At 45.7% G+C, this 27406-nt stretch overlaps 1 protein-coding gene across 1 annotated transcript in view; it reads left to right on the forward strand.

The window, feature by feature from the left end:
* Positions 1–27049, forward strand: part of DMRTB1 (DMRT like family B with proline rich C-terminal 1) — a 37837-nt gene extending 10788 nt beyond the window's left edge. Inside the window, exons 2-5 of the mRNA XM_056532147.1 lie at positions 2248–2328; positions 22235–22452; positions 23457–23607; positions 26336–27049. Coding sequence (XP_056388122.1) covers positions 2248–2328; positions 22235–22452; positions 23457–23607; positions 26336–26415 — 530 coding nt within the window. The 3' untranslated portion in view covers positions 26416–27049. The remainder of the gene's footprint in view (positions 1–2247; positions 2329–22234; positions 22453–23456; positions 23608–26335) is intronic.
* The last annotated feature ends 357 nt before the right edge of the window (positions 27050–27406 follow it).

Genomic DNA, 27406 nt, shown 5'->3' on the forward strand with positions numbered 1-27406 from the left:
TATCCCGTCCTCCTATCCTGACCTCCTATCCTGTCCTCCTATCCCGTCCTCCTATCCCGTCCTCCTATCCCGACCTCCTATCCCGACCTCCTATCCTGACCTCCTATCCTGTCCTCCTATCCCGTCCTCCTATCCCGTCCTCCTATCCCGACCTCCTATCCCGACCTCCTATCCCGACCTCCTATCCTGACCTCCTATCCCGACCCATAATATGTGTACCAGGTAATGAAATATCTCCAGCCGTACGGAAGTTATGTGGGAACATACATTTCCCATTGATTTGCATGGGACTTTAAACAAAAACCCTGACCCTCACAAATGGGGGTAGTTAAGGGTTAAATTTACAATCCTATATTTTAAGTGGACATATAAGTAACATGTGACCAAGTATTATCGAAATATCTCCAGCCGTTTGGAAGTTATGCAGTAACATATATTTCCCATTGACTTGTATGGGACTTTAAACATAATCCCCGACCCTGGCAAATGGGGGTGAGTAAGGGTTAAATCACCTATCCTATGTTTGTTGTTGACATATAAGTAGCGTGTGCCAAGTTTCATGTTAATATCTTTAGCCATTTGGACGTGATGCTGGAACATACACACATACATACATACACACATTGAGTTTTATATATATAGATTTTTTAAAGGTCAAAAATACACAAAAAAACACAAAAAACAACAACTGGAAACTTAGTCTAACAATGCCACAAAATGAGGAAAAACAACCCCTCAAAAATTCATATAAGTATGACATTTCATATACTTCCTATTGACTCCCAGCTAATATATGGCAGCCAAGTTTTTGGTGCAAAAAAAAAACAAAAAATGTCATACAACAAGTGCCTTCCCGCCCTTACAGAACATTATCCAGTAGACGAGCTCCTCTTGTTATTGGCTTCCAGGATGTGGACAACCTTCAAGAGTAGGAGAGCCAACAAACTTGCAGAGGAACATTGGATAGCAACCAATCAGATTTCAGCTTTCATTTGCAAAAAGCCTTTAAAAAAGCTGAAATCTGATTGGTTGCTATGAGCAACTTCTCCATTGTCCCTCTGCACAAGGTTTAATAAATCTCCACCAATATTTGTGCACTCTCTGTTCCAAATAACAGTTCATGATAGCAAACATTTTTTTTTCTTTAAATCATCGGGTGCCAGAAAGTTAAACAGATTTGAAAATGACTTCTATTAAAAAATCTTAATCCTTCCAGTACTTATTAGCTGCTGTATGCAGAGGAAATTCTTTTCTTTTTTGAATTTCTTTTTTGTCTTGTCCACAGTGCTCTCTGCTGACACCTGAGCAGGAGAAAATCCCCATTGCAAACATTTGCTGCTCTGGACAGTTCCTGACACAGACAGAGGTGTCAGCAGAGAGCACTGTGGACAAGACAAAAAAGAAATTAAAAAAAGAAAATAATTTCCTCTGTAGCATACAGCTGCTAATAAGTACTAGAAGGATAATGGTTTTTAATAGAAGTAATTTAAAAATCTATTTAACTTTTTGGTACCAGTTCATTAAAACTGGCCATTAAGGCCATGTTCACAAATTCGGAATTTCTGTGCGGAATTCCGCATTGGAATCCCACCAGAGATTCCGGAGCATGATTCAATGGGATTCTGCTGCACTGTGCACATGGCGGAATTTCCTTGCCAGATGAAATTCCATTTTCCGTGTCTACAGAAAGAATTAACCCCTTCACTTTCTGTGGACTCCACACAGAATGCATAGCCGTCTGTGAGATGGCATATTCCTGTGTGGTCCTAGTGCTGGCATATTATGTCGGCGTCCACAGTCTCCAGAATGTCCGCATGGAGATATTCTGTGCATACATTCCGGACGTGTGAACGTAGCCTAACTGCTATTTTGAATTCATCAGAACAACTGTGGCCCAATGTTAGATAGGAGCAGTGTTTCCCAACCAGGGGCCTCCGGCTGTTGCAAAACTACAACTCCCAGCATGCCCGGACAGCCAGAGGCTGGGGGTTGAGGTTTTGCAACAGCTGGAGACACCCTGGTTGGGAAACACTGCCCTAAGGATTTGTTTACACGCCAGAATTTCTGCATGAAAATTCTGCATGACGTTATAGCCAATATACTTCAATGGGATTCCGTTGTAAATTTCCACGGAATTTACCGCAGAATTTTCATTCAGAATTCCATGCAGAAATTCCGCTGTGTGAACATAGCCTTACACTAGACTTTTGTGTCCCTTTAGTAACCATTTCCACGTTTGTGTTTTAGATTTAAAAAGGAAGAAAATGTCCCCAACCAGGATTTCATCTTTTGAAACTGTAAAAAGAAGCCCAGCCACCGTACTGACAGGTGAATATTGACTCTAGAACAGTTTATTTACAGTATCCATCCATGAGTTGTACGCTGTACCTGTTCACACAGAAAAGCTTCACCTCTGACACCCAATAGCAGAAAATTGTCTCCACAACATCAGATCAGATTTTTTTCTGCAGTTTGATTATTCTGTTATTGTATTAGGCTAGTTTCCACTTGTTTTTTTTTTTTTTTTACACCAAATAAAACGCCAGCAAAAACACCAGAAAACTGCCACAGCTTTTTCCTGCGTTTTGGCAGTTTTTCTGGCATTTTTCCTGGTGTGTGGAAATAGTCATTTTTTCCCCCCTGTGGAAGTTTTCTTACTGCCTTCAGGTAACACTCTGTGGGTCAGATGCTGAGCGCCCGGTCCACAGAGTGTAAGGAGATGAGGAGTGATGTACCGCATCACTACTCACCTCCCCCGGCCGTATAGTATACAGGGGTGCATAGTGTACCCGTGTATACTATACAGGAGCCAGGAATCCTGTCACCAGACTGACAGGACTCCCTGCTCCTATAGCCCCTTTGGGCGGTATACACTATACAGCTATCTATAGATAGTTGTATATAGTGTATACAGAAGCTGACGTCCACTTACCTCCCTCGCTCCTGGCCCAGCCGGGTCCGTGTATCTCCGCCCCCTAGTGATGATGTCATTATGGGGCAGGGCTACAGAAGGGAGCCAGGCTAGTAAGGCTCTGTGAGGCTCTGTTCACATTGTCCGTTTTGTATAATGTGAACAGACTCTTCTGGCAGTGTCCTCCCTGACAGGGAGACTCCAGCTGTTGCCTTTGGCTGTCTGGGCGTGCTGGGAGTTGTAGTTTTGCACCAATTGGAGACTCCCTGTTTGGGAAGACATTGCATTATGGGCGCTCTCCCCAGCAGACAGCGCCAAAAATGTCCTAACCAATTTTTTGTGTTTTTTTTTCTTCTCGTTTCAGATCCGTGTATGCAGAGGATTACGGTGGATTCGGCGGATGAACTGGATTTTTTTTCCTTTTAACCCCTTAAGGACGCAGGACGTAAATATACGTCCTGGTGCGGTGGTACTTAACACACCAGGATGTACATTTACGTCCTGTGCATAACCGCGGGCATCGGAGCGATGCCCGTGTCATGCGCGGCTGATCCCGGCTGCTGATCGCAGCCAGGGACCCGCCGGCAATGGCCGACGCCCGCGATCTCGCGGGCGTCCGCCATTAACCCCTCAGGTGCCGGGATCAATACAGATCCCGGCATCTGCGGCAGTGCGTGATTTGAATGAATGATTGGATCGCCCGCAGCGCTGCTGCGGGGATCCGATCATTCAGAACGCCGCACGGAGGTCCCCTCTCCTGCCTCCGTCCGGCTCCCGAGCAGATCGAGCAGACCAGAGCAGAAGATCACCGAAAACACTGATCTGTTCTGTGTCCTATACATAGAACAGATCAGTATTAGCAATCATGATATTGCTATGAATAGTCCCCTATGGGGACTATTCAAGTGTAAAAAAAATGTAAAAAAATGTTAAAGTAAAAGTTAAAAAAAAGTGAAAAATCCTCTCCCCCAATAAAAAAGTAAAACGTCCGTTTTTTCCTATTTTACCCCCAAAAAGCTTAAAAAATTCATTTTATAGACATATTTGGTATCGCCGCGTGCGTAAATGTCATTAATTAATGATCCCATACAGTGAACGGCGTGAACGAAAAAAAAAAAAGTACAAAATTGCTACTTTTTTAATACATTTTATTTAAAAAAAAAATTATAAAAAATGTATTAAAAGTTTTTTATATGCAAATGTGGTATCAAAAAAAGTACAGATCATGGCGCAAAAAATTAGTCCCCATACCGCAGCTTATACGGAAAAATAAAAAAGTTAGAGGTCTTCAAAATAAAGGGATTATAAACGTACTGTCACGATTCGGCAGGCTGGAGGTGGATCCTCTGTGTCAGAGAGGGATTGGCGTGGACCGTGTTGGTGGACCGGTTCTAAGTTGCTACTGGTTTTCACCAGAGCCTGCCGCAAAGCGGGATGGTCTTGCAGCGGCGGTAGCAACCAGGTCGTATCCACCGGCAACGGCTCAACCTCTCTGACTGCTGAGATAGGCATGGTACAAGGGATAAGGCAAGAGCAAGGTCGGACGTAGCAGAAGGTCAGGGCAGGCAGCAAGGATCGTAGTCAGGGGCAACGGCAGGAGGTCTGGAACACAGGCTAGGAACACTCAAGGAAAGGCTTTCTCTGGCACAAGGGCAACAAGATCCGGCAAGGGAGTGCAGGGGAAGTGAGGTATAAGTAGGGAGTGCACAGGTGATGACACTGATTAGGCCTGCTGCGCCAATCAGTGGCGCAGTGGCCCTTTAAATTGCAGAGACCCGGCGCGCGCGCGCCCTAAGGAGCGGGGCCGCGCGCACAGGGACAACACAGACGGGGAACGGGACAGGTGAGAGACTTTGGATGCGATTCGCAAGCGGGCGCGTCCCGCTATGCGAATCGCATCCCCGCCGGCAATGACAGTGCAGCGCTCCGGTCAGCGGGTCTGACAGGGGCGCTGCAGAGAGAGGGACGCCGCGAGCGCTCCGGGGAGGAGCAGGGACCCGGAGCGCTCGGCGTAACAGTACCCCCCCCCTTGGGTCTCCCCCTTTTTTGGGACCTGAAAATTCTTTAATCCGGAAGACGTCTGAGGACCCGGAGACAGGAGTAGCTTCCTCTAGGTACTTCACTTCAAAGGGTCCAAGATAACGTGGTCCCGGATAAAAACTGGGGACACGGAAGCGGATATACTTGGCGGAGAGCCACACAAAAACAGGAGGAGCTCTTCTCTTTTTTTCGGCATGCTTCTTCACCCGGGATGAGGCTAGTATGAGGGATTTTAGAGTCTTTTTCCAGACGGTGGCGAAGCCCCGGGAAACCTCATCAACAGCGGGCACACAAGAAGGCGTGGGAGTGGGGAGGGAGGGAAGAGGGTGAAGCTTGGCACGGGGTAGAATGTTAACAGGACGGGGGCTGTGAGGAGGAGACACAGCATAGTCCAGATAGGCCTTGGGGAGACCAGGTAAAGGAGGAGACACAGAGGTTTGACTGACGGGACTGGGAGCAGACGTGAGGCATTTTCTGTGGCAAGAAGCACCCCAGCTCTTGATCTCCCCGGTGGTCCAGACAAGGGTAGAAGAGTGGCGTTGGAGCCATGGCAGACCGAGGAGGACTTCAGAGGAGCATTTGGGCAAAACAAAAAGTTCAATTTTTTCGAGATGCAGTTCCATGCTCATGAGCAGGGGTTCTGTGCGGTAACGCACAGTGCAGTATAGACGTAAATCTTTCTTTCTGCGGCGAGTCCTCTCTTCAGGGGTCAGGCGAGACTGATCCACTTGCATAGCCTCCTCGGCGGGAGGCACAGGGGTAGATTGCAAAGGATACTGTGAGAGAGGTGCTCCGAGCGGTGTGGCCCATGGCAGGGCCTTCCCAGGCAGGAGACCACGGCAGAGTCTTGAGTCCCCATCAAATTTGTCCGGCAGGGACAAGCGGGGGTTAGGAGCGGCCGCTCGCTGCGGAGGAGTTACAGGAGCCGGCGGAGGAGATGGTTGTTGCTGTTGCAGCTGCTGTGTCTGTGACTGAAGTTGCTGTATCTGCGGTAGCAGCTGCTGTATCTGTGACTGAAGTTGCTGTGTCACGGTGGTCAAGTATGACAGCTGGTGATTTCGTTGGGTGATCATTAGGGATTGCTGGGCGATCACCGTGGAAATGTCGGCAAGACTTGACAGCGGCACCTCAGCGGAACCCATGGCCGGATCTACTGTCACGATTCGGCAGGCTGGAGGTGGATCCTCTGTGTCAGAGAGGGATTGGCGTGGACCGTGTCGGTGGACCGGTTCTAAGTTGCTACTGGTTTTCACCAGAGCCCGCCGCAAAGCGGGATGGTCTTGCAGTGGCGGTAGCAACCAGGTCGTATCCACCGGCAACGGCTCAACCTCTCTGACTGCTGAGATAGGCATGGTACAAGGGATAAGGCAAGAGCAAGGTCGGACGTAGCAGAAGGTCAGGGCAGGCAGCAAGGATCGTAGTCAGGGGCAACGGCAGGAGGTCTGGAACACAGGCTAGGAACACTCAAGGAAAGGCTTTCTCTGGCACAAGGGCAACAAGATCCGGCAAGGGAGTGCAGGGGAAGTGAGGTATAAGTAGGGAGTGCACAGGTGATGACACTGATTAGGCCTGCTGCGCCAATCAGTGGCCCTTTAAATTGCAGAGACCCGGCGCGCGCGCGACCTAAGGAGCGGGGCGGCACGCACAGGGACAACACAGACGGGGAACGGGACAGGTGAGAGACTTGGGATGCGATTCGCGAGCGGGCGCGTCCCGCTATGCGAATCGCATCCCCGCCGGCAATGACAGTGCAGCGCTCCCGGTCAGCGGGTCTGACCGGGGCGCTGCAGAGAGAGGGACGCCGCGAGCGCTCCGGGGAGGAGCAGGGACCCGGAGCGCTCGGCGTAACACGTACTAATTTGGTTAAAAAGTTTGTGTTTTTTTTTAAGCACAACAATAATAGAAAAGTATGTAATAATGGGTATCATTTTAATCGTATTGACCCTCAGAATAAAGAACACACGTAATTTTTACCATAAATTGTACGGCGTGAAAACGAAACCTTCCAAAATTAGCTAAATTGCGTTTTTCGTTTTAATTTCCCCACAAAAATAGTGTTTTTTGGTTGCGCCATACATTTTATGATATAATGAGTTATGTCATTACAAAGGACAACTGGTCGCGCAAAAAACAAGCCCTCATACTAGTCTGTGGATGAAAATATAAAAATTATGATTTTTAGAAGGCGAGGAGGAAAAAATGAAAACGTAAAAATGTAATTGTCTGAGTCCTTAAGGCCAAAATGGGCTGAGTCCTTAAGGGGTTAATAAAATGGTTAACGAGGGATGTGGGGGAGTGTTTTTAAAATAAAAGAATTTTTCCAATGTGTCGTCTTTTTTTTTTAATGTAATTTTCAGGCTTAGTAGTGGAAGCTGTCTTATTGAAGGAATCCATTACTAAGCCAGGGCTTAGTGTTAACCCCAAAAACAGCTAGCGCTAACACCCAATTATTACCCTGGTACCCACCGCCACAGGGGTGCTGGGAAGAGCCAGTACCAACAGGCCCAGAGCATCAAAAATGGCGCTCCTGGGCCTAGGCGGTAACAGGCTGGCGTTATTTAGGCTGGGGAGAGCCAGTAACAATGGTCCTCGCCCACCCTGGTAACGTCAGGCTGTTGCTGCTTGGTTGGTATCTGGCTGAGAATAAAAATACGGTGAACCCTATGCGTTTTTTTTATTTATCAAAAAAAAATAATGCATAGGGTTCCCCGTCTTTTTATTCTCAGCCAGATACCAACCAAGCAGCAACAGCCTGACGTTACCAGGTGGGCGAGGACCATTGTTACTGGCCCTCCCCAGCCTAAATAACACCAGCCTGTTACCACCTAGGCCCAGGAACGCCTTTTTTTACGCTCCGGGCCTGTTGGTACCAGCTCTTCCCAGCACCCCTGTGGCGGTGAGTACCGGGGTAATAATTTTGGGGCTAACGCTAAGCCCAGCTTAGTAATGGATTCCAAACAGTAAGAGTTGCTGGCACTACTCCTGTGCAAACAAGTCTCTCAGGGTTATATGCTGCCGCAAGATTCTGCTTGAAAACATACAAGCCCGGGTGTTGCTGCAAGCGGTGCTACATCCTCAAAAAGAACAGTCCAATGTAACATCCAACATAGAAGGAATAACATGGCAACTCACTTGCGTGTAAATAGCTTTATTCCACGGGATAAGGTGCGTGCAGGTGCGTACAAACAGAGCAACGTTTCGCCAAGTGCTTTTTCCGGCTCACTGCAGTGAGCCGGAAAAAGCACTTGGCGAAACGTTGCTCTGTTTGTACGCACCTGCACGCACCGTATCCTGTGGAATAAAGCTATTTACACTCAAGTGAGTTGCCATCTTATTCCTTCTATGTTGGATGTAGTAATGGATTCCGTCAATAAAACCGGCTTCCACAACTAAGCCTGAAAATTCAATAAAAAAAAAAAAAGACGATACATTGGAAAAATTATTTTATTTAAAAAAAAACACTCTCCCACAGCCCCCGTTAACCATTTTATTAAAAGGGGAAAAATCCAGTTTATCCACCATAATCCATTGAATCCGCCGTAATCCTCTGCATACATGGATCTGAAACGAGAAGAAAAGAAAAAAACACAAAATATTGGTTAGTACATTTTTGGCGCTGTCTGCTGGGGAGAGCACCCATAATGCTTTGTTGCAAAACTACAACTCCCAGCATGCCCAGATAGCCTTTGGCTGTCTGGGCATGCTGGGAGTTGTAGTTTAGTCACAGCTGGAGTCTCCCTATCTGGGAAGACACTGCCAGAAGGGTCTGTTCACATTATACAAAAAGTACAATGATGTCATCACTAGGGAGCGGAGCTACACGGACCTGCCCGGGACTGAAGGGAAATAAGCGGACATCGTCTTCTGTATACACTATATACAGCTATCTATAGATATATATACTGTATACACATTGCAGGCTCACTGTAAGTTTTTGCTGTGCAGTAGATATACGATATACTATGTATATCTACTGCTCAGCATCAGCTGATCTCCCGACTCTGTAGCTGTGTGTACTGCTGATCCCGACATTCACATCAGGACGATCACAGCGGGTGTCAGGAGGAGTGACATCCGCTGTGATCTGTCCCTTACTGCAGGTACTACTGCTCCCATCATGGAGCATACTCTGCTCCATGCTGGGAGTTGTAGTACCTGCATTAATAGACATATCACAGCGAGTGTCACTCCTTACACCCACTGTGATCCTCCTGTATAATGTATGGATGTGGCCATCCGCTCTTCTATGGTCCCCTGCACTGCCGTATATATACACCTATTCATATTTTCCACAGAGAGCTGTGATTGGCTGGAACCATCTGGCCAATCACAGCTCTGCGCGGGAAATATGAATAGGTGTATATATATGGCAGGGCAGGGGACCATAGAAAAGTGGCCTGCCGCATCTATACATTATACAGAAGGATTGCAACGGACCCGCGGCGATCTGTCAATTAGTACAGGTACTACCACTCCTATCATGGAACAGTGTGTTCCATGCTGGGAGTAGTAGTACTACCTTTAAAAAAAAAAATTTTAAAGTTAAAAACACACACACACTACATTTTTATTATCGTCGGCTACATTTTTAGTGCCCTTCCTGCCTACATAAATTGATCCCTGTTTAAAAATTAATTCAAATTTTGTTATAAAAAAAGATACATTTAGTTAAATACAATTTTTTCCATGACTACTGTATCTTTTTTATTATTTTCTTTTTTATGGTACCCTACGAGATTTTAATAAAAAAAAGGTATCTCCATCCCATCCCTTTTTTGGAAGTCCAAAAAATTATAAAAAAACGCCTGAAAAAATGCCAAAGTTAAAACCCACATGGCGTTTTTCTTGGCACCAAGATTTTCCCGAAAAAACGCCAAAGTCTCAACAAGAGGTCGTTTTTTAAAAACTGCCAAGGAGCCCAAAAATGCCAAAAGGATAAAAGAAACGCCAAACTGAAAAACGCCAAACTGAAAAACGCCAAACTGAAAAACGCCAAGTGCATATGGCATTTTGCAGTCAACTATTGACTTGCAGCTAACATCTGGCTGCAGCGTTTTTTCACAAAGTGGAAACCTAGCCTTATTTTGTTGTGTTGTGCGTTTGATAGAACTTAACCCCTTAAGGACACAGCCAATTTTCATTTTTGTGTTTTCATTTTTCCTCCTCACTTTTTAGGAGACATACAGTGGGGCAAAAAAGTATTTAGTCAGCCACCAATTGTGCAAGTTCTCCCACTTAAAAATATGAGAGAGGCCTGTAATTTTCATCATAGGTATACCTCAACTATGAGAGACATAATAAGAAAAAAAAATTCATAAAATCACATTGTCTGATTTTTTAAAGAATTTATTGACCAAAGTTATTGACCAAATACTTATTTTCCACAATAATTTGCAAATAAACTCTTTCAAAATCAGACAATGTGATTTTATGGATTTTTTTCTCATTATGTCTCTCATAGTTGAGGTATACCTATGATGAAAAGTACAGGCCTCTCTCATCTTATTCAGTGGGAGAACTTGCACAATTGGTGGCTGAATAAATACTTTTTTGCCCCACTGTAACTCTTGTTTTCCATCCACAGACCCATATGAAGGGGCACATCAGTTTTGCACATTTTGGAGGGGGGGGGGGGGGGGTGTATACATTACTATAAAATGGACATGTTCTCTTTAATATGTTGAAAAATATGAGTAAAACAATTCCCATGGTTTTTCTATTATTGTACCACTTTTAAAATTTCATTTTCTTTAAATCAAAATAAGTATGTTTCAAATGGCTATATTCTGACCCCCATAACACTTTTATACTGGGCTATATGAGGGCTCATTTTATAGCATCTGTAATTTTTATCGGATTGAACTTTTTGTTTACTTTCTCTTAATTTTCTTTCTGATAAGCATATTTTAATAGTTCAGACGATTCTGCATACGCGACACCAAATATGTTTATACTTATTAATATTTGTAAAATAGAAAAGAGGGATTAACATTTTTATTAGGTTAGAAGCATTTATATAATTGACCTCCCCCAGTTTAACTCAGTGGACTCCCACAATCTCACTGCGGGGGTCCGAAGAGTATCCTGAAACCTAAGCCTTTAGATGTCATGATTGGCATTGATCACAGCATCTAAACGGTTAATGGCGGGCCTCAGCATAATCAATGATGTCTGTGATTAGCAGTGGGTCCCACGGCTTATCACAGACATCAGTGATTATGCTGATTTAGGGTATTAACTGTTTAGATGCCATGATCAAGGCCGATCATGAAATCTAAAGGCTTAGGTTCCAGGATGCTCATCGGACCCCTGCAGGGAAGCGAGTGCAGCTCCAGCGCTTGCTTCATAGACGGTAATTCGCTGTGACGTATATGTACACATATAGACATGTAGACAGCTTGATAACGTTCACCTGTACTACTTTTTATTACATTCTGTGTATTATTGTGCGGAGAAAGAAAACGGTCATCGTCTGAGGGGCAGGGAAGCATCATGGATATATGGAGACGATGTGAGCTCTGCAGCTAATAACGTTTGAAGAGATTATCCAGGTTTTTCAAATTGACGGCCATCAATCTTAGATCAGTAGGGGTCCAGCTCTCATTTGACTCAGCTGTTTGCAGGGGCCATAGCGCTCGAGCAAGCACCGCAGCCTCTTCATTGTTTACATCTGCTCATACCAGCACATTCCGCAGCTCATGAGTACAAGGACTCCTTCAAAGTGCATTGCGATCTCTGCAACTAATAAACTGGAAATGTCTGTATAGGTTGTACCTGAGACCCCTTGGGTGGAGTAGAATTTATCTGTTTTAAACGTAGAGGAAACACATAAAACAGGATTGCCCTTCTGTAATCCAATTATACAAAGCGAAATTCTTTATCCCATATATTATGTGGTTATAGTATGTCTTTAACTATTACTCAAGCCTTGTTGTTAATGGATTTCCTTTGGAAAGTACAACAATTAGGGTTCTTTACACATTTGGGATTTTAGGTGCAGTTTTTGAATCCAAAGCAAAAAATTTTTGGAAAAGAGAAGTCTCAAGAGTTCCTTCATATACAGTGGTCCCTCAACATATGATGGTAATTGGTTTAGGGAGGACCATTGTATGTTGAAACCATCATATGTTGAGTACATATCTCTGTGGAAAACTGGTAATTGGTTCCTGAGTCAATAAAATTTTAACCCAAAGTAAGTAAAAATAACCACACAAAGTACAGATAAACCAGAAAAAAATAGTTTTTTGTACAGGGTGCATCCAGTTGTTGCAAAACTACAGCTCTCAGCATGCCCAGATAATCTCTAGTTTTACAACACTAGGATGCACCCTGGTTGGTTAACAGTTAGGTATGCCAGGGACTTAGGTAGCCAGGGATGCACAGTTTTTGCGCCACCAATTCTACTTTGCAGTGACATTAGTCATTTTACACAAAAATCTACAGCGAAACGGAAAAATAATCATTGTGAGACAAAATTGAAGAAAAAACACAATTTTGTAACTTTTGGGGGCTTCCGTTTCTACGCAGTACATTTTTCGGTAAAAATTACATCTTATCATTATTCTGTAGGTCCATACGATTAAATTGATACCCTACTTATATAGGTTTGATTTTGTCGTACTTCTGGAAAAAATCATAACTACATGCACGAAAATTAATACATTTAAAATTGTCATCTTCTGACCCCTATAACTTTTTTATTTTTTTGTGTATGGAGCTGTATGAGGGCTCATATTTTGCGCCGTGATCTGAAGTATTTAGCGGTACCATTTTTGTTTTGATCTGACTTTTTGATCGCTTTTTATAAATTTTTTTAATGGTATAAAAAGTAACCAAAAATATGCTATTTTGGAATTTGGAATTTTTTTGGCGCGTACGCCATTGACCATGCGGTTTAATTAATTATATATTTTTATAGTTCGGACATTTACGCACGCGATGATACCACATATGTTTATTTTTATTATGTTTATATATTTTTTATATGGAATTTGGGAATAGTGGGGTGACTTAAACTTTTAATAAGGAAGGGGTTAATGTGTGTGTTTTTAACCCCTTAACGACGAAGGACGTAAATGTGCGTCCTGGTGAGGTGGTACTTAACGCACCAGGACGTACATTTACGTCCTAAGCATTAGGGATCGACCGATTATCGGTTTGGCCGATATTATCGGCCGATATTCACGATTTTTGACGTTATCGGTATCAGCAATTACCTTGCCGATAATGTCCCGCCCGCGACGACCCCCCCAACCGCACACCGCCCCCATTGCCTCCCCTATCCCCGGTTTTATAATTACCTGTTCCCGGGGTCTGGGGCCCGTGCTACTTCTGGCTCCTGCTGCGTCCTGCATTACGCTGTGCGCTGCGCAGCGCAGTGACGTCCTCAACGTGACGTCACCGTCAGTGCGCACAGTGACAGCTCAGGACGGTAGCCAGAAGTAACGCGGACACCGGGAACAGGTAATTATAAAACCGGGGATAGGGGAGGCAATGGGGTGGGGGCGGTGTGCGGTGCGGGGGTAGGGGGGGGATAGCGGCGGTGGGGGGGGGTAGCGGTGGTGGGGGGGGATAGCGGCGGTGGGGGGGCGGTGTGCGGTGCTATCAGCCTGAAAGGCCACAGATTATCGGTATCGGCCCTAAAAAAACGATATCGGTCGATCCCTACTAAGCATAACCGCGAGCATCGGAGCGATGCCCGGATCATGAGCGGCAGGTCCCGGCTGCTGATCGCAGCCAGGGACCCGCCCGTAATGGCGGACATCTGCGATCCCACGGATGTCCGCCATTAACTCCTCAGATGCCGTGATCAATACAGATCACGGCATCTGCAGCATCGCGGTCACTAAAATGGATGAACGGATCGCCCGCAACGTTGCCGCGGTGATCCGATCAACCAGCACGGCAGACGGAGGTCCCCTCACCGGCCTCTGCTGCCTTCCCGGCGTCTTCTGCTCCGATCTGCCTTCCCGCAGACCAGAGCAGAAGATGACCGATAATGCTGATCAGTGCTGTGTCCTATACATAGCACTGAACAGTATTAGCAATCGAGTGATTGCTATAAATAATCCCCTATGGGGACTATTAAAGTGTAAAAATAAAAGTAAATAAATAAAGTAAAAAAAAATTGAAAAACCCCCTCCCCCAATAAAAACGTAAATTGTCCCATTTTCCCTATTTCACCCCCAAAAAGTGTTAAAAAATATATTTTATATACATATTTGGTATCGCCGCGTGCGTAAATATCTGCCGCGTGAACGTAAAAATAAAAAAAAAGTCCAAAATAGATGCTTTTTTATAACATTTTATTCCCCCAAAAAAATAAAAAATGGATTAAAAGTTCTATATAAGCAAATATGGTATCAATAAAAAGTACAGATCATGGTGCAAAAAATGAGCCCTCATACCGCCGCTTATACGGAAAAATGAAAAAGTTATAGGTCTTCAAAATAGGGGGATTTTAAGCGTACTAATTTGGTTAAAAAGTTTGCAATTATTTTTAAGCGCAACAGTAATAGAAAGTATGTTATCATGGGTATCATTTTAATCGTATTGACCCAAAGAATGAAGAACACATGTCATTTTTACCGTTAATTGTATGGCGTGAAAACAAAACGTTCCAAAATTAGCAAAATTGTGCTTTTCTTTTTAATTTCACCACACAAATATTATTTCTTTTGGTTGCGCCATACATTTTATGGTAAAGTGAGTGATGGCATTACAACGGACAACTGGTCGCGCAAAAAACAAGCCCTTATACTAGTCTGTGGATGAAAATATAAAAGAGTTATGATTTTTTTAAGGCGAGGAGGAAAAAACAAAAATGTAATTGTCTTCATCCTTAAGGCCCAAATTGGCTGCGTCCTTAACTTTTTTCTTTTTTTTTTTTTACACTTTTAGGAGGAATCACTTGATTCCTCATACAGATCATTATGGTTCCATAGAACCATATTGATCTGTGTGCTCTGTGCTCGATTGATAAAGCCTGGTCCTGCCAGGCTTTATCATTCAGAGCACAGCAGCCAGCATGGAAGCAGAGGTAAGCCCTCGGGCTACCTCCACAGTGGATCGCCCCCCCCCCCCCCCCCCCCCCCCCCCCCCGCAATCGCGCTCCGATCCACCCCACTGGACCACTATGGACACGATAAAGGCACCTTTAGACGCGGCTGTCAAATTTGACAGCGGCGATCTAAAGGGTTAATAGCCGGCTGCAGCTATCGCCGCATGTTGGCTATTAACGCCGGCTCCCAGCTACATGAATCAGCTGGGGGCCGGCCGGCCGGTATGACGCGGGCTCGAGTCGGGAGCCCATTGCATACCCCGTTAACGGCACATGGACGTTAACAGGTTAAGGGGTTCATGCAGCCATGGGGGTTAATGCGCCGGGGATAGGTTTTAGAGGACTCGCCACTCTTTTTTACTGTATACACCTAGCCCGCAGCAGACCATCACTGTCACAGAGCGAATCTCTGTGTGACGCAGCAATGTCATGTGACGATGTAACGTCACATGACATAGCCACAAGATTTGAACCTCCGCTCCTCTGCGATTACAGTACTTTGTTGAAACAGCGTGGCGGCAGCTGCAGCAACCAGTGCCACCGGAGAATCGTTCATTTTCATGATGGCCCCGTCAAAAAGTATCGTATGTTGAAAATAACGTATCTCGAGGCCATCGTATCTCGAGGGATTACTGTATGTCCTCTATTTATTATCAACTCCAAGCTTTGGCTTCAAAAAGGAGATTTTTTCACACTTACCGTAAAATCTCTTTCTCGAAGGATCTATTGGGGGACACAGACCGTGGGTGTATGCTGCTGTCTCTAGGAGGTGTGACACTATGGTAATAAAAAAAGTTGGCTCCTCCCAGCAGGATATACCCGCCTTCAGGCTCTGAGCTAATCAGTTTAAGTTCTAGAGCAATAGGAGGAGACCATCAGGTCAAAGAAAGACCCAAAACTGTCTGAGGACCAGAAGAACAAACACAACTGAACACACCCTCGGACAGAGAACCAAAGGAAAAATCCCAAAAAGGGCGGGAGCTGTGTCCCCCAATGGATCCTTCGAGAAAGAGATTTTACGATAAGTGTTAAAAAATCTCCTTTTCTCTATCGGCTCCATTGGGGGACACAGACCGTGGGACGTACCAAAGCCGTCCCTTGGGTGGGCAGACAATCAGTCAGGCAGACGGCTGCTCCACTGCCGCCTGCAACACTTTACTACCCAGACTAGCACCAGCCGATACGAAAGTATGAACTCGGTAAAACCTCGAGACAGTGTGCAAAGACGACCAGGTAGCCGCCTTGTAATCTGCGAGGCCGAGTCTCTATTCTGGAGAGCCCAGGATGCCCCAACTGAATGGGTAGAGAGAGCCACAACCCTGAAAGGAGGGATCGTCCCCTTACAGCGATAGGCTTCCGAATGGTGGACCGAATCCACCGAGAAATGGTGGCCATGGAAGCAGGTTGTCCCTTGCGACGACCTTCCGTAAGGACGAAAAAGGAAGCACACTGACGAAATAAAGAGGTGATGGAGAGATAAGACCGAACAGCCCGAACTACATCCAACATGTGTAGTAAGCACTCCTTAGGATGAGAAGGAGAAAGACGGGAGGACAATATCCTCATTGAAATGAAAAGGTCGAGACCACCTTAGGCAAAAAGGAAGGGTCTGGCCTGAAAACTACCTTGTCCTGGTGGATCAGCAGGAATGGAGAACGGCAGGAAAGAGCTGCCAATTCAGACACCCTCCGGATGGAGGTGATAACAACAAGAAACGCCACTTTTCAAGAAAGTAGACGGAAAGACACCTCTCTAAAGGGCTCAAAGGGTGCACCCTGGAGGGCACTCAGAACCAAAATGAAGTCTCAAGGGGGAGAGGGTGACCGATAAGGAGGGACAGCGTGCGCCACTCCTTGAAGGAAGATCCGGATATGAGAAATAGAAGCCAGGGGCCGCTGGAAAGGAACAGTAAGGGCCAAAACCTGACATTAAAGTGAACTGAGAGACAACCCCAGTTCCAACGCTGACTGCAAAAAGGAGAGAAGACGGGGAACCGAGAAGGTTACCGGGGAGAAGTCCTGAGCTTCACACCAACGAAAATAAGCCTTGAGCATGGCGTGAATGACTTGGGAAGAGAACCCACGGGCCCTCAAAACCGCAGTCTCAACCGCCACGCCTTCAAATGCAGCGACTGTAAATTGGGGTGGCAAAGAGGACCCTGAGAGAGCAGGTCCGGGCGGAGCGGAAGGCGCAGTGGAGCATCGTCCAGGAGCCTGACTACGTCGGCGTACCAGGACCTTAGAGGCCAATCTGGAGCTACCAGAATGGCGGGGACGTCCTCTGCCGTGAGCGTCCTCCGCACCCTGGGAAGGAGTGGAAGAGGAGGGAACAGATAGGGTAGGGCAAACCCCGCCCAGGGAATCACTAGGGCGTCCACGGCCAGAGCCTGAGGGTCCCGGAACTTGGACACAAACGGAAGGATCTTCCGAATGTGGCGGAACGCGAAGAGATCCACGCCCGAAAGCCCCAGAGGTCACAGAGCTGCGCGAAGACCTCCGGATGTAGAGACCACTCGCCAGGGTAGTGAGGACCGACTGAGGAAGTCTGCTTCCCAGTTGAGCACTCCTGGAATGTGAATTGCCGAAATGGCCGGAACCTTGTTCTCCGCCCAGGTGAGAATCTTGGTTACCTCGGCCATGGCTGCCGAGCTGCGAGTGCCGCCCTGTCGATTTATGTACGCCACGGTCGTGGCATTGTCCAACTGAACGTGGACAGGACGGGACTGAAGACGGGCCTCCCAATGAAGAAGACAAAGAAGAATCGCCCGTAATTCCAATATGTTTATCGAAAGAAGGGTCTCCTGGGAAGACCAGAGTCCCTGGACCGTCCGATCCCTGAACACGCCGCCGCAGCCCGACAGGCTGGCATCCGTTCTAACAACCTGCCAGTGAAGGGGGAGAAACGACCGCCCCTGGGGAAGAAGGGGGGAGTGGAGCCACCAGAGCAGAGCCTGATGGACCCTGCAAGGGAGAACAATCTGACGATCGAGGGACAGAGGAGACCTGTTCCACTACTTCCATACAAGTGCGGATGGAGACTGATACCCGGGTCCGAAGGGAGCGGACCCCCGACCGGAGCGTCAGACGTTTGTCCGACGGAAGACAAATTCGGGCAGAGGCCGTGTCGAATCGAAGACCCAGGAGGGTCAGAGACTGGGTAGGACGGCGAACTGACTTGTCCCGGTTGACCATCCACCCGAAACGAGTCAGAGTGTGGAGAGTGGTGTCCAGATTCTCCAGAGTCTGGGCTCTGGTTGGAGCCTTGATGAGAAGGCCGTCCAGATAGGGTATCACCGAGATTCCCCTCGACCGAAACAGACCCATCACTGGCGCAAAGATCTTTGGAAAGACCCGAGGAGCCGAGGCTAGACCGAAGGGGAGGGCTACGAATTGAAAGTGCCCCTCCGGAACCGGAAAGCGGAGGTACCGATGTTGGCCTGGGAATATTTGCCCATGGAGGTAGGCTTCCTTGATGTCCACCGATGAAAGGAACACCCCTTGTTCCAGAGACGCCACCACCGAATGGAGGATTCCATTCGGAAGTGGCGGACGAGAAGAAGACGGTAGAGACGCTTGAGGTCTAGGATTGGTCGCACAAAACCGTCCTTCTTGGGGACCACAAAAGAATTAAATAGAAACCCCGAAACCGTTCCCCTGGAGGAACGGGAACAATCACCCCCTGGAGAAGCAGAGACTGGAGAGTCGCTCAAAATTGCTTTGCCAAAGGAGGAGACCGGGGGCCCGTAATCGAAAAAAGCGATCCCTTGGAAGGGAGACGAATTCGATTTGGTAACCTTTGGACACCACGTCCCTGACCCAAAAGTCCTGAATGTGCGAGGTCCAGATGTCCCGAAGAAGCAAGAGACGACCTCCCACCCGAGAAGAAACCGCGGGTGGGGGCCTCACTTCATGCAGAAGTGGGTTTGCGGTTGCCTGATTTGGGCGCAAAACGGCCGGATCGGTTGGAGTCCGACTTCCAAGACGGGCGTGCCCAGATCGAGGGAGCTTTCCCGGACCCTTTGCTGGAGCCAGAGGTCCGAAAGGACCGAGGAAAAAGACTTTCTTTGGGAAGTAGGGCGAGCCTTATTTTGAGGTAACAAGGAACTCTTACCTCCCGTTGCCTCAGAGATAATCTGATCAAGGCGATTGCCAAAAAGACGGCCCCCCGTATAGGGAAGCTCCGAGAGAGATCTTTTGGAAGCGGCATCCACATGCCAAGTTTTAAGCCACATAGAGCGGCGGAGAGCCGCTAGGTGACCCACTGCAAAGGCAGAACAACGGGCTGACTGCATGGAAGCTGCGCACAGGAAGTCCCCAGCTGTAGAGCATTGGAGAGCCAGAGCAGATAGATCCTCAGGAGAGGATCCCGCTAAGATATCCTGATGGAGCTTTTGGCACCACTCCGACAAGGCCTTGGACACTCATGTCGAGGCGAAGATGGGAAGAAGAGAAGAGCCAGCTGCTTCAGAAGCAAACTTCGCTAAGGAGTCTACCTTCTTGTCCGTGGAATCCTTGAAGGCAGCGGCATCTGCCAGAGGCAGTGTAGTCGCCTTAGAGATCCGGGAGATTGGCAGATCCACTGAGGGAGGTGAAACCACCTTAGCGACAAAGACTTTGTCAAATGGAAAACGTTCTTGAATTGTCTTGATTCTCGGGAACCTCTTGTCTGGATGTTTCCATGCAGATTCCAGAATGTCGTTAAAGTCAGCGTGAGAGCTGAACCTTTGAGGTGCTGGCTTAGCACGATCAAAGGATACTTCTGGATTGACATCCGAAGATCCTGGGTCCTCTAAGGAAAGGTGTCTCTTATGGCTGTCACCAATGAGTTCACCATTGCAATTGAGTCCGAGCGGTCCTCTGAGTCAGATGCCAGCTCGGAAGCCTCGTCCACCAGTTCACCAGGGGAATGAGAATGAGTAGAGGCAGTCCTGGAGGGGGGCGACCCTGACCGGGTACGCGGCTATGGCGTGGCAGAGCGGCGACTCCGAGAACGTCCTCTGGAGGAGCAACGTTTGTGCCCAAATGACAGGGGGGTGGGGGTGAGACCCACGAGGGGAACGCTCACGCCTATCTGAAGACTCAATGGAAGAGTCAGACGAGGCACCCCTAGTACGCTTGAGGAGCGGGCCCTCTCAGAGGTCCTGCGCAGGGAGAAACTTCTTCAAGGCGGACACCACTTCCCGGGAGGCCTCAGCCACCGAAACAGGAGACTTGGGTCAAGTCAGCCACATACTGGGTCAGGGAAGAAACCCAGGCTGGTGGAGTGGCTGAACCCACCGGAACCGAAAGGGCATCAGGGGAGCAGACAGGGCAAGTGGGCTCAGTAGAGCCAGGCATCTTGGTATTACAGTGCTTACAGAGAAAATAAGTCACTGAAGTCCCAGGCTTCTGTTTAGAGGGAGAAACAGCCCTGGGTATGGCATAATGAGAAAAAAGACTGTGTCCCCTGTCAGCTGCAGAGAGAAGAGCTCGCTCCGTGCAGCTATAGTGAAGGAACAGGCCAGCCAATAGGAAGAGAGGGGCGTGCCCGAAGCCAGGCACTAACTAAGTGACCCCTTCTGACTGAAAATCGCGCCCCCAGTGCTGATTGGAGGCTGCATTGCGCCTCTGAGAGCTCCCAGCCCTGTGGGCGGAGCTATAGACTGGCCGTGAAGAACTGTCATGGCGCCCGCTCCTTGTCCCGAGCGCACCTGTCGTCGCATATGCGCTCGGGGGAATGGAGCCGGTGGCCTAACGCCGGCAGAGGCTGCCGGAGAAAGAATAACTAAGCTGGCGCTGAGAAACTCCGGCCCGTACCAGCGCCGCGGCTGTCAGCCGCATATAAGGCGCTGTCTGCATAGTGAAAGTAAAGCCGGCGCTGAGAGCGCCCGGCCCGTAACAGCGCCGCGGCTGACAGCCGCATATAAGGCGCTGAGGACATAGTGCACTAAACACACACACATATAAAGTGAAGTGCCCCACACACACATATAAAGTGAAGTGCTCCATATTTACTGCCCCCTTAAGTGCCACTGCTCCCCCGGAATAAAAATGCAGCCCCTGTATGAGCCAGCTCCATAGGAAAGGTGGGGCAAAAACAGGGGGTCTCCAGAGGTTGCAAGTCCGTACCTATGGAGAAAAGTACTTACCTCAGTCAGAAGAACTTACCTAATGGAGTCTTCAGTGAAGTCTTTAGTCAGCTTTAGTTACCTGCATCACGCCTGGCTGCTATGCGCGAGCGAGGCGAGCAGGAAAATAGGGGGACCCGGACCCATGAGGTACCACCCAGGCGCTGACCGTTGGCGAGGGGGGGTGAACAGCGCATATACGCAATGTCTGTGCCCCCTTACTTGCAATGGGGAAACGGAACCGGAGTCCCTGAGTCCCCACCTGAAAACAGAAAAGAAAAGGGAATAAAAAACTAACGTCCCTATACTAGGAAAACAAAAAACAGAAGACCTGGTCTGGAGCAAACCAGACCATGTCCACCTCCTTCAGACACTAAGCTTAAACTGATTAGCTCAGAGCCTGAAGGCGGGTATATCCTGCTGGGAGGAGCCGACTTTTTTTTATTACCATAGTGTCACACCTCCTAGAGACAGCAGCATACACCCACGGTCTGTGTCCCCCAATGGAGCCGATAGAGAAATGTGCTTTAATCCCCTTTCTGACACATTATGTACTTGTACATCATGTATTGGGTGGGGAAGTATGGAATGTGATCAGAAGCTGAGACCACGCCATACACTGTGGGTGTCGGCTTCTGTCTGCGACTGACACCCACCAGTAATGACCGACATTGGAGCTTGTTCTGATGCCAGTCCTTTATCTGTATAGATACCATGATCATAAGCATTCGTAGCATCTATAACCACAAATGCCACGTCATTTGTGGTTATGCTATAAGGGCTCGTTCACATGGGTGGATCCACAGCATATTTTACACTGCGGATCCACCGACGATGGACCCCTATAGTGTGCCTCCAGATGTGCCTGCTCGGAGCGTCAATCCGATGCTACGAGCAGACACACTGCTGCGATGTGTGAGTCGCTGTGCAGTGTTTCAGTATCTTAGAAAAACAAATATGGATTATACGTTCCCTTTAAGTTATTTGTAGTTTCCCTTTAGTTCTTGATTTGGCCCTGTTCTCTGGTTTCTCCGTCTTGTATAAGAAAATGGTTTTAATACATACATTATTCCAGACCAATGTATAAATAAGTATGTTTGCTGCGTTTTTTTTGCAGGGCCCCCCATGTATCCCACAGAATATTTGCAAACCTTGGATTACTTCGCAAGAGAGACCACAAGGATGTATCTTGGCTGCCCACCTATATACCACTACCCAGCATTCCCAATAGGCGGACCTGCCTCAGGATTTAGGAATGCATTTATACCCCTTTCTACTCGTTCCACTCCTGCTTCTTCAGTTTTCCCATTTAGAGGTTTACGACCATACTACCCAGTGAGTACAGGACAGTAAAGATAGTAGTTGTATACATTTTGTTCAAGCATTAATAATATTTATCAATAATGTAAAGTGTTGCAGTCGTTAAAAACAACTTTTGACATGTTGATCAGTCCAGTAAACATAGTGACACAACTGGCCCCAGTCAGGCACGTTACCAACACAAAAGTGGGGGGAAATAGCTCTGCTGTTCTGAAATGATCAACTGCTGCTCTATTAAAGGGGTTATCCAGGGATTTAAACACATAGCTAATATCTTTCAAAAACGGTTCCACGTCTGTCCACAGGTTGGGTGTGGTATTGCAGCTCAGTTCAACTGAAGTGAATAGAGCCAAGTTGTAATAGCACACATAACCTGAGTACAGGGGTGGTGCTGTTTTTGAAAGAAATTAGCTCTGTTTCTATACCTGGATAACCCTTTTAAAGATGGTATGCACAGTCATGTATTGTAGCAGTCGGTGGGAGTCCCTGTGGATACAGTATCACCTATGCAGTGGATAGGTGAAATATGCTTTAGATTGGAACACCCCATCATATATTTAAAATAGGGTTATCATTTAGTGCCTATTCATTCATATTTATAATATACTGATGAATGGAAGGATAAAGGATCAGACTGCATGAATGATTTGTCATACATTTGCTCAGGGATGTTAGAACAATGGGGGAGATTTATCAAGAGCTGTCCAGAGGAAAAGTTGCTGAGTTGCCCATAGCAACCAATCAGATCGCTTCTTTCATTTTTAACAAGTCCTCTGTGAAATGAAAGAAGTGATCTGATTGGTTGCTATGGGCAACTCAGCAACTTTTCCTCTGGACAGGTCTTAATGAATCTCCCCCAGTGTGTGGAAGCAATGAAATCAATAGCCACGGCCTTCACTGTACAGAGAACAGCTGCCTGCAGAAAAGCCACATCATATATAAAGCATGCAAATATTTATTTGCCTAGATATTTTATTTTACATGTTAATCTTTTATAGTTTTTTTGTTTTTTTTTACAGCTTCAAGATGTAAGGGGAGATTTCCGTCCAAGCTATTACTCTCCAATACCTCAATACATACCACCTGGTTATCTGCCAAGCCCACACTACATGCCTTCTACTGTGCCTATGAATGTCAGTTTCATGGCAGAACCCAATACAAGCTTATTTGGTAAGAGAAAAAAATACCTACTGTATATTTCTATTTCTGGGAAAGAATATCGTTGAGGTTTTTATAGATAGAGCCCAAACAATAGTGCCATCTAAAGATTCATAGAATTCTCACGGACTTTCTGTGAATCCATACACCAACAGCGCTGCTGAGAGCGATAGAAATAACACAGCGCTGCGGCCTCTTTCTATTAGTAATCACTGTGGGGCTCAGTACCCATACCCCACCGATGTCAAACGAAGAATTGGTACCCTTTAAACATCAATCTGCCAGGGTATCCTAATTAGGTGAAGATTACCCACTTATATACAATTCCTCTTTTTGTGAGATGTTTACTTCCAAAAAGCTATTTACAAGCTGTATTTCAGAGTAACACACAGCTGAATGACGTCAGATATATTCTTAATGCCGTCAGATATATTCTGAATGCCGTCAGATATATTCTGAATGTTAGGCCATGTTCACACGTCCGGAATGTCCGTACAGAATTCCTCATTGGATTCTCAGGTGTTGCAAACATCACAAATTGGTAGGTAAATTCTTCAAGCTTGCATGACAGTCCCAGCTCACCAACCTCTTCCCGGGTCCACACTTCCAGTACCCTTCATGATGGTATCGGATGAGCCTTTCCCGTTGCTCCCAAACCTGCTGCGCCCATACCCAGGAAGATACCTTAGATTCTGCCATCAACTGGAGTGTCTCACACCTGGGTGAGGATGGTGGACCTGTTCGGGAATCCTTTGCTGACTACTTCATGTCTGCCAAGGGTGCCGTACCCTGGCAATATTCCTGTGTTGATGAGCATCCTTCTGCAGAGTCTGTGGCCCAATGAGAGGCCCCTGCAGAAAACTTTTTATGTTAACCCAAAAGAAGATGTCAGAGTTCAAACCATCAAAATTTAGCAATAGGAGACATGCAGTGGACAAAAGAGCACACCCTCCTGTGTGTATCCCCTACCACTGTTTAATGTGTTTCCCATATTTATTTTATTCTTCAATATCTTCATTATTTAATATTTTATGTTTGTGATTACTTTAATGAATATATGTTAGTTGCAATTAATTTTTATTAAATGTTATTTAATTTAGAATGTAATGTATTTATCTATGTTGATTTAAGCAAAATTTGCTATACCTATGTTTTGTTGTACTATTTATTTTCTTTATTTTTCAATTGTGTCCCGATTTTATGTTTATGATTTGTAAATTATCTTTATTTTAATGTGTTTTAAGGTTAACAAGGTAACATGTATATGTTATCCAATTTTTTATTCCTTTCTGTCATAAAATGCACTTTACTTTCAATAACAACATCTTTATTTTGAATTTTCTAAAATGTGATTTGTGTTTCTTTAAAGACATAGGTAAATAAACATGTGTAAATACAAAGTTTAATTATTCATAAATAATGTTTAATATTTTTTCCAAAAAGGAAACTAGGGTCCCTCTAGACACATGACATTGTGTTTATTCACACAAGCCGTTTTTTTTTTAAATGAGCAATTAGGGACACATAGTGGTAAAAAAAACTACCTTTATTAAATTGTATATGACAACATATAATTGTGATGTTACGTCTATTTGCTAAACAAAGGAGCATAGGAGGAGTAGTATATTGGAGGAGTATATTGTGTTTCAACAAAGAACCAATAATTGTTTTAACAACACTTTTTATACATTAGGAAACAAAACATTGCCTGACTTGGCACACTTCACCCATGTCAACAATGATGATTATGCAATATAATCTAAAAAGTAAGGGTACTATTACAGCTTCCAGGCCAAACTACTTCCAGCATTGTAACAAAATTTACCAGCCTAGTTGTTTCTCAGGCCTTGAAACAAGGGTCAGCATGGGTAAAGGTAAAAGGAAACATAACTTAATTAAAAAATAAACAAAAATATATATTTTCAGTGGCCAAATTACATATTCAAAAAACGTGGTGGCCTGTCATTCTCATCATTGTCAATGGACATTGTTGGACGAATTTCTGATTGTGGTAATGGTTCATTTAAGAGGCTTCTAAAAGACATAGAGGACAAGCCATATGTCCTTTCATAAGCCCCCTGAGGTCCTGGATTTGAATTAGTATGAAAAGCATAGGTATTTGATTCTACATTTGTAGGATTCCTAGATTCACTTGTCAAATTAGGAGGATGCTGACGTGGCACTTCAGTACCTCTACGGCTAGGTAAGTTGTTTATACATAGCAAAATCTCTATATTATCAGGAAGTACCTCAGAGTATGCATATAAATCCATGACTTGAAAAATTGCAGATACACAGCACCATTGACGATGATCTGCCATTTTTCATAGACGTGCAGCCAAACAATAAGCCAGATGATCCCTCGGTCTTCCCCATCCACACGCTGAATTAAAGCTAAGGTTTCAGATTCTACAGTGTAATCTGGAGCTGACCCAACATTACCGCGCCTTGACCCCCTTTGCTGTGTGTTACTTTGACTGGATGGGGCATCTATCTCCTGGCGTGATGTTGAGGGGTTGCTTTCATTTCCAACCTCTACTGGACCAAATTGTGTGGATGCTTCAAGGTCCTCTCTATTTTATTGCCACATTTATTAGTCCTCTGTATGGATTAGCCTGCCCCGTTTGCAGACTAATAGATTCAGAATCTGTGTTGTTTAACCTATTTACCCATTAGTTTAGGTAACAGAGTCCCTTTAAATATAATTTCTCTATTAATGTTCTCTGCATTTGTGTTCTAGGTCAGGCTGTACCACATAGCCAGAGCCTTGGGATTGAATCAGGGACAAGTGAGACACCAGCCCACAGCGAGAGCACCTAATCACTCTGGAAATTCTGCCACGTTGCTATATAGATACCAAAATATTTTCAGAAATAATTAAAGGGGTTATTAGGTGGTAATACTTTTTTTTTTTTTTTACATATAGCTTTGGGTGGTGTAAAAATAAACAAGAGATGATACTCACTTACCCCATCCCAGCATCACTGCCTCTACCTGGTTCTAAAGATGAGTTGTCTCCACAAGAATGGCCCCACTAGGCCAATCACTGTCCATAGCGTTGTGTCTCTCCTCATTGAATGGATGATTGGGAAGTTCTTGTGGGAATGACATGTCACCAGAGGTGACAAACAGGAACTAGGAGCTGTCGAAACAGCAGCTTCAGCTGATTGGGGTAGGTGAGTATCACTTCTTTTTTTATTTTTTTTATGTCACACCATCCTAAGCTATATATATATATGTTTTTTTTTAACATTATCCCTTGACAACCCCTTTAAAGAAACAATATTGTTTAGATTCCAAATACCCAGCCCTGTTTTTTAATCTTTTATGTGTCTTTTTTTTGTACAATTTTAATGAGACTGAAAACAAATAGTTACATTTTAAGATGCAGTTTATGTTTTCCTGGGTGCATATGCTTTGTATGGGTGAGCACATATGAATTAGCTCAGCCCACTCCAACAGAGGTGGTCCAGATGAATTTAACTCAAGATCTGGAATTTCACCTAATCCATATTTCTAACATACGTCAAATACAGAACAGCGAGTTTGTGCATTTATACAGATGTGTACATATAGGGGGGAAAAAAGTGGTGTGAACAGAGCCTTAAAGGGGTACTGCGCTGGAAAACATTATTTTTTTTAAATCAACTGCTGCCAGAAAGTTAAGCAGATCTGTAAATTACTTATATTTAAAAATCTTAATCCTTCCAGTACTTAGCTGCTGTATACTACAGAGGAAGTTCTTTTCTTTTTGAATTACTTTTTTGTCTGACCACAGTGCTCTCTGCTGACACCTCTGTCCGTGTCAGGA

This window comes from Hyla sarda, chromosome 7, assembly GCF_029499605.1.
Source record: "Hyla sarda isolate aHylSar1 chromosome 7, aHylSar1.hap1, whole genome shotgun sequence".
NCBI classification, from domain to species: domain Eukaryota; kingdom Metazoa; phylum Chordata; class Amphibia; order Anura; family Hylidae; genus Hyla; species Hyla sarda.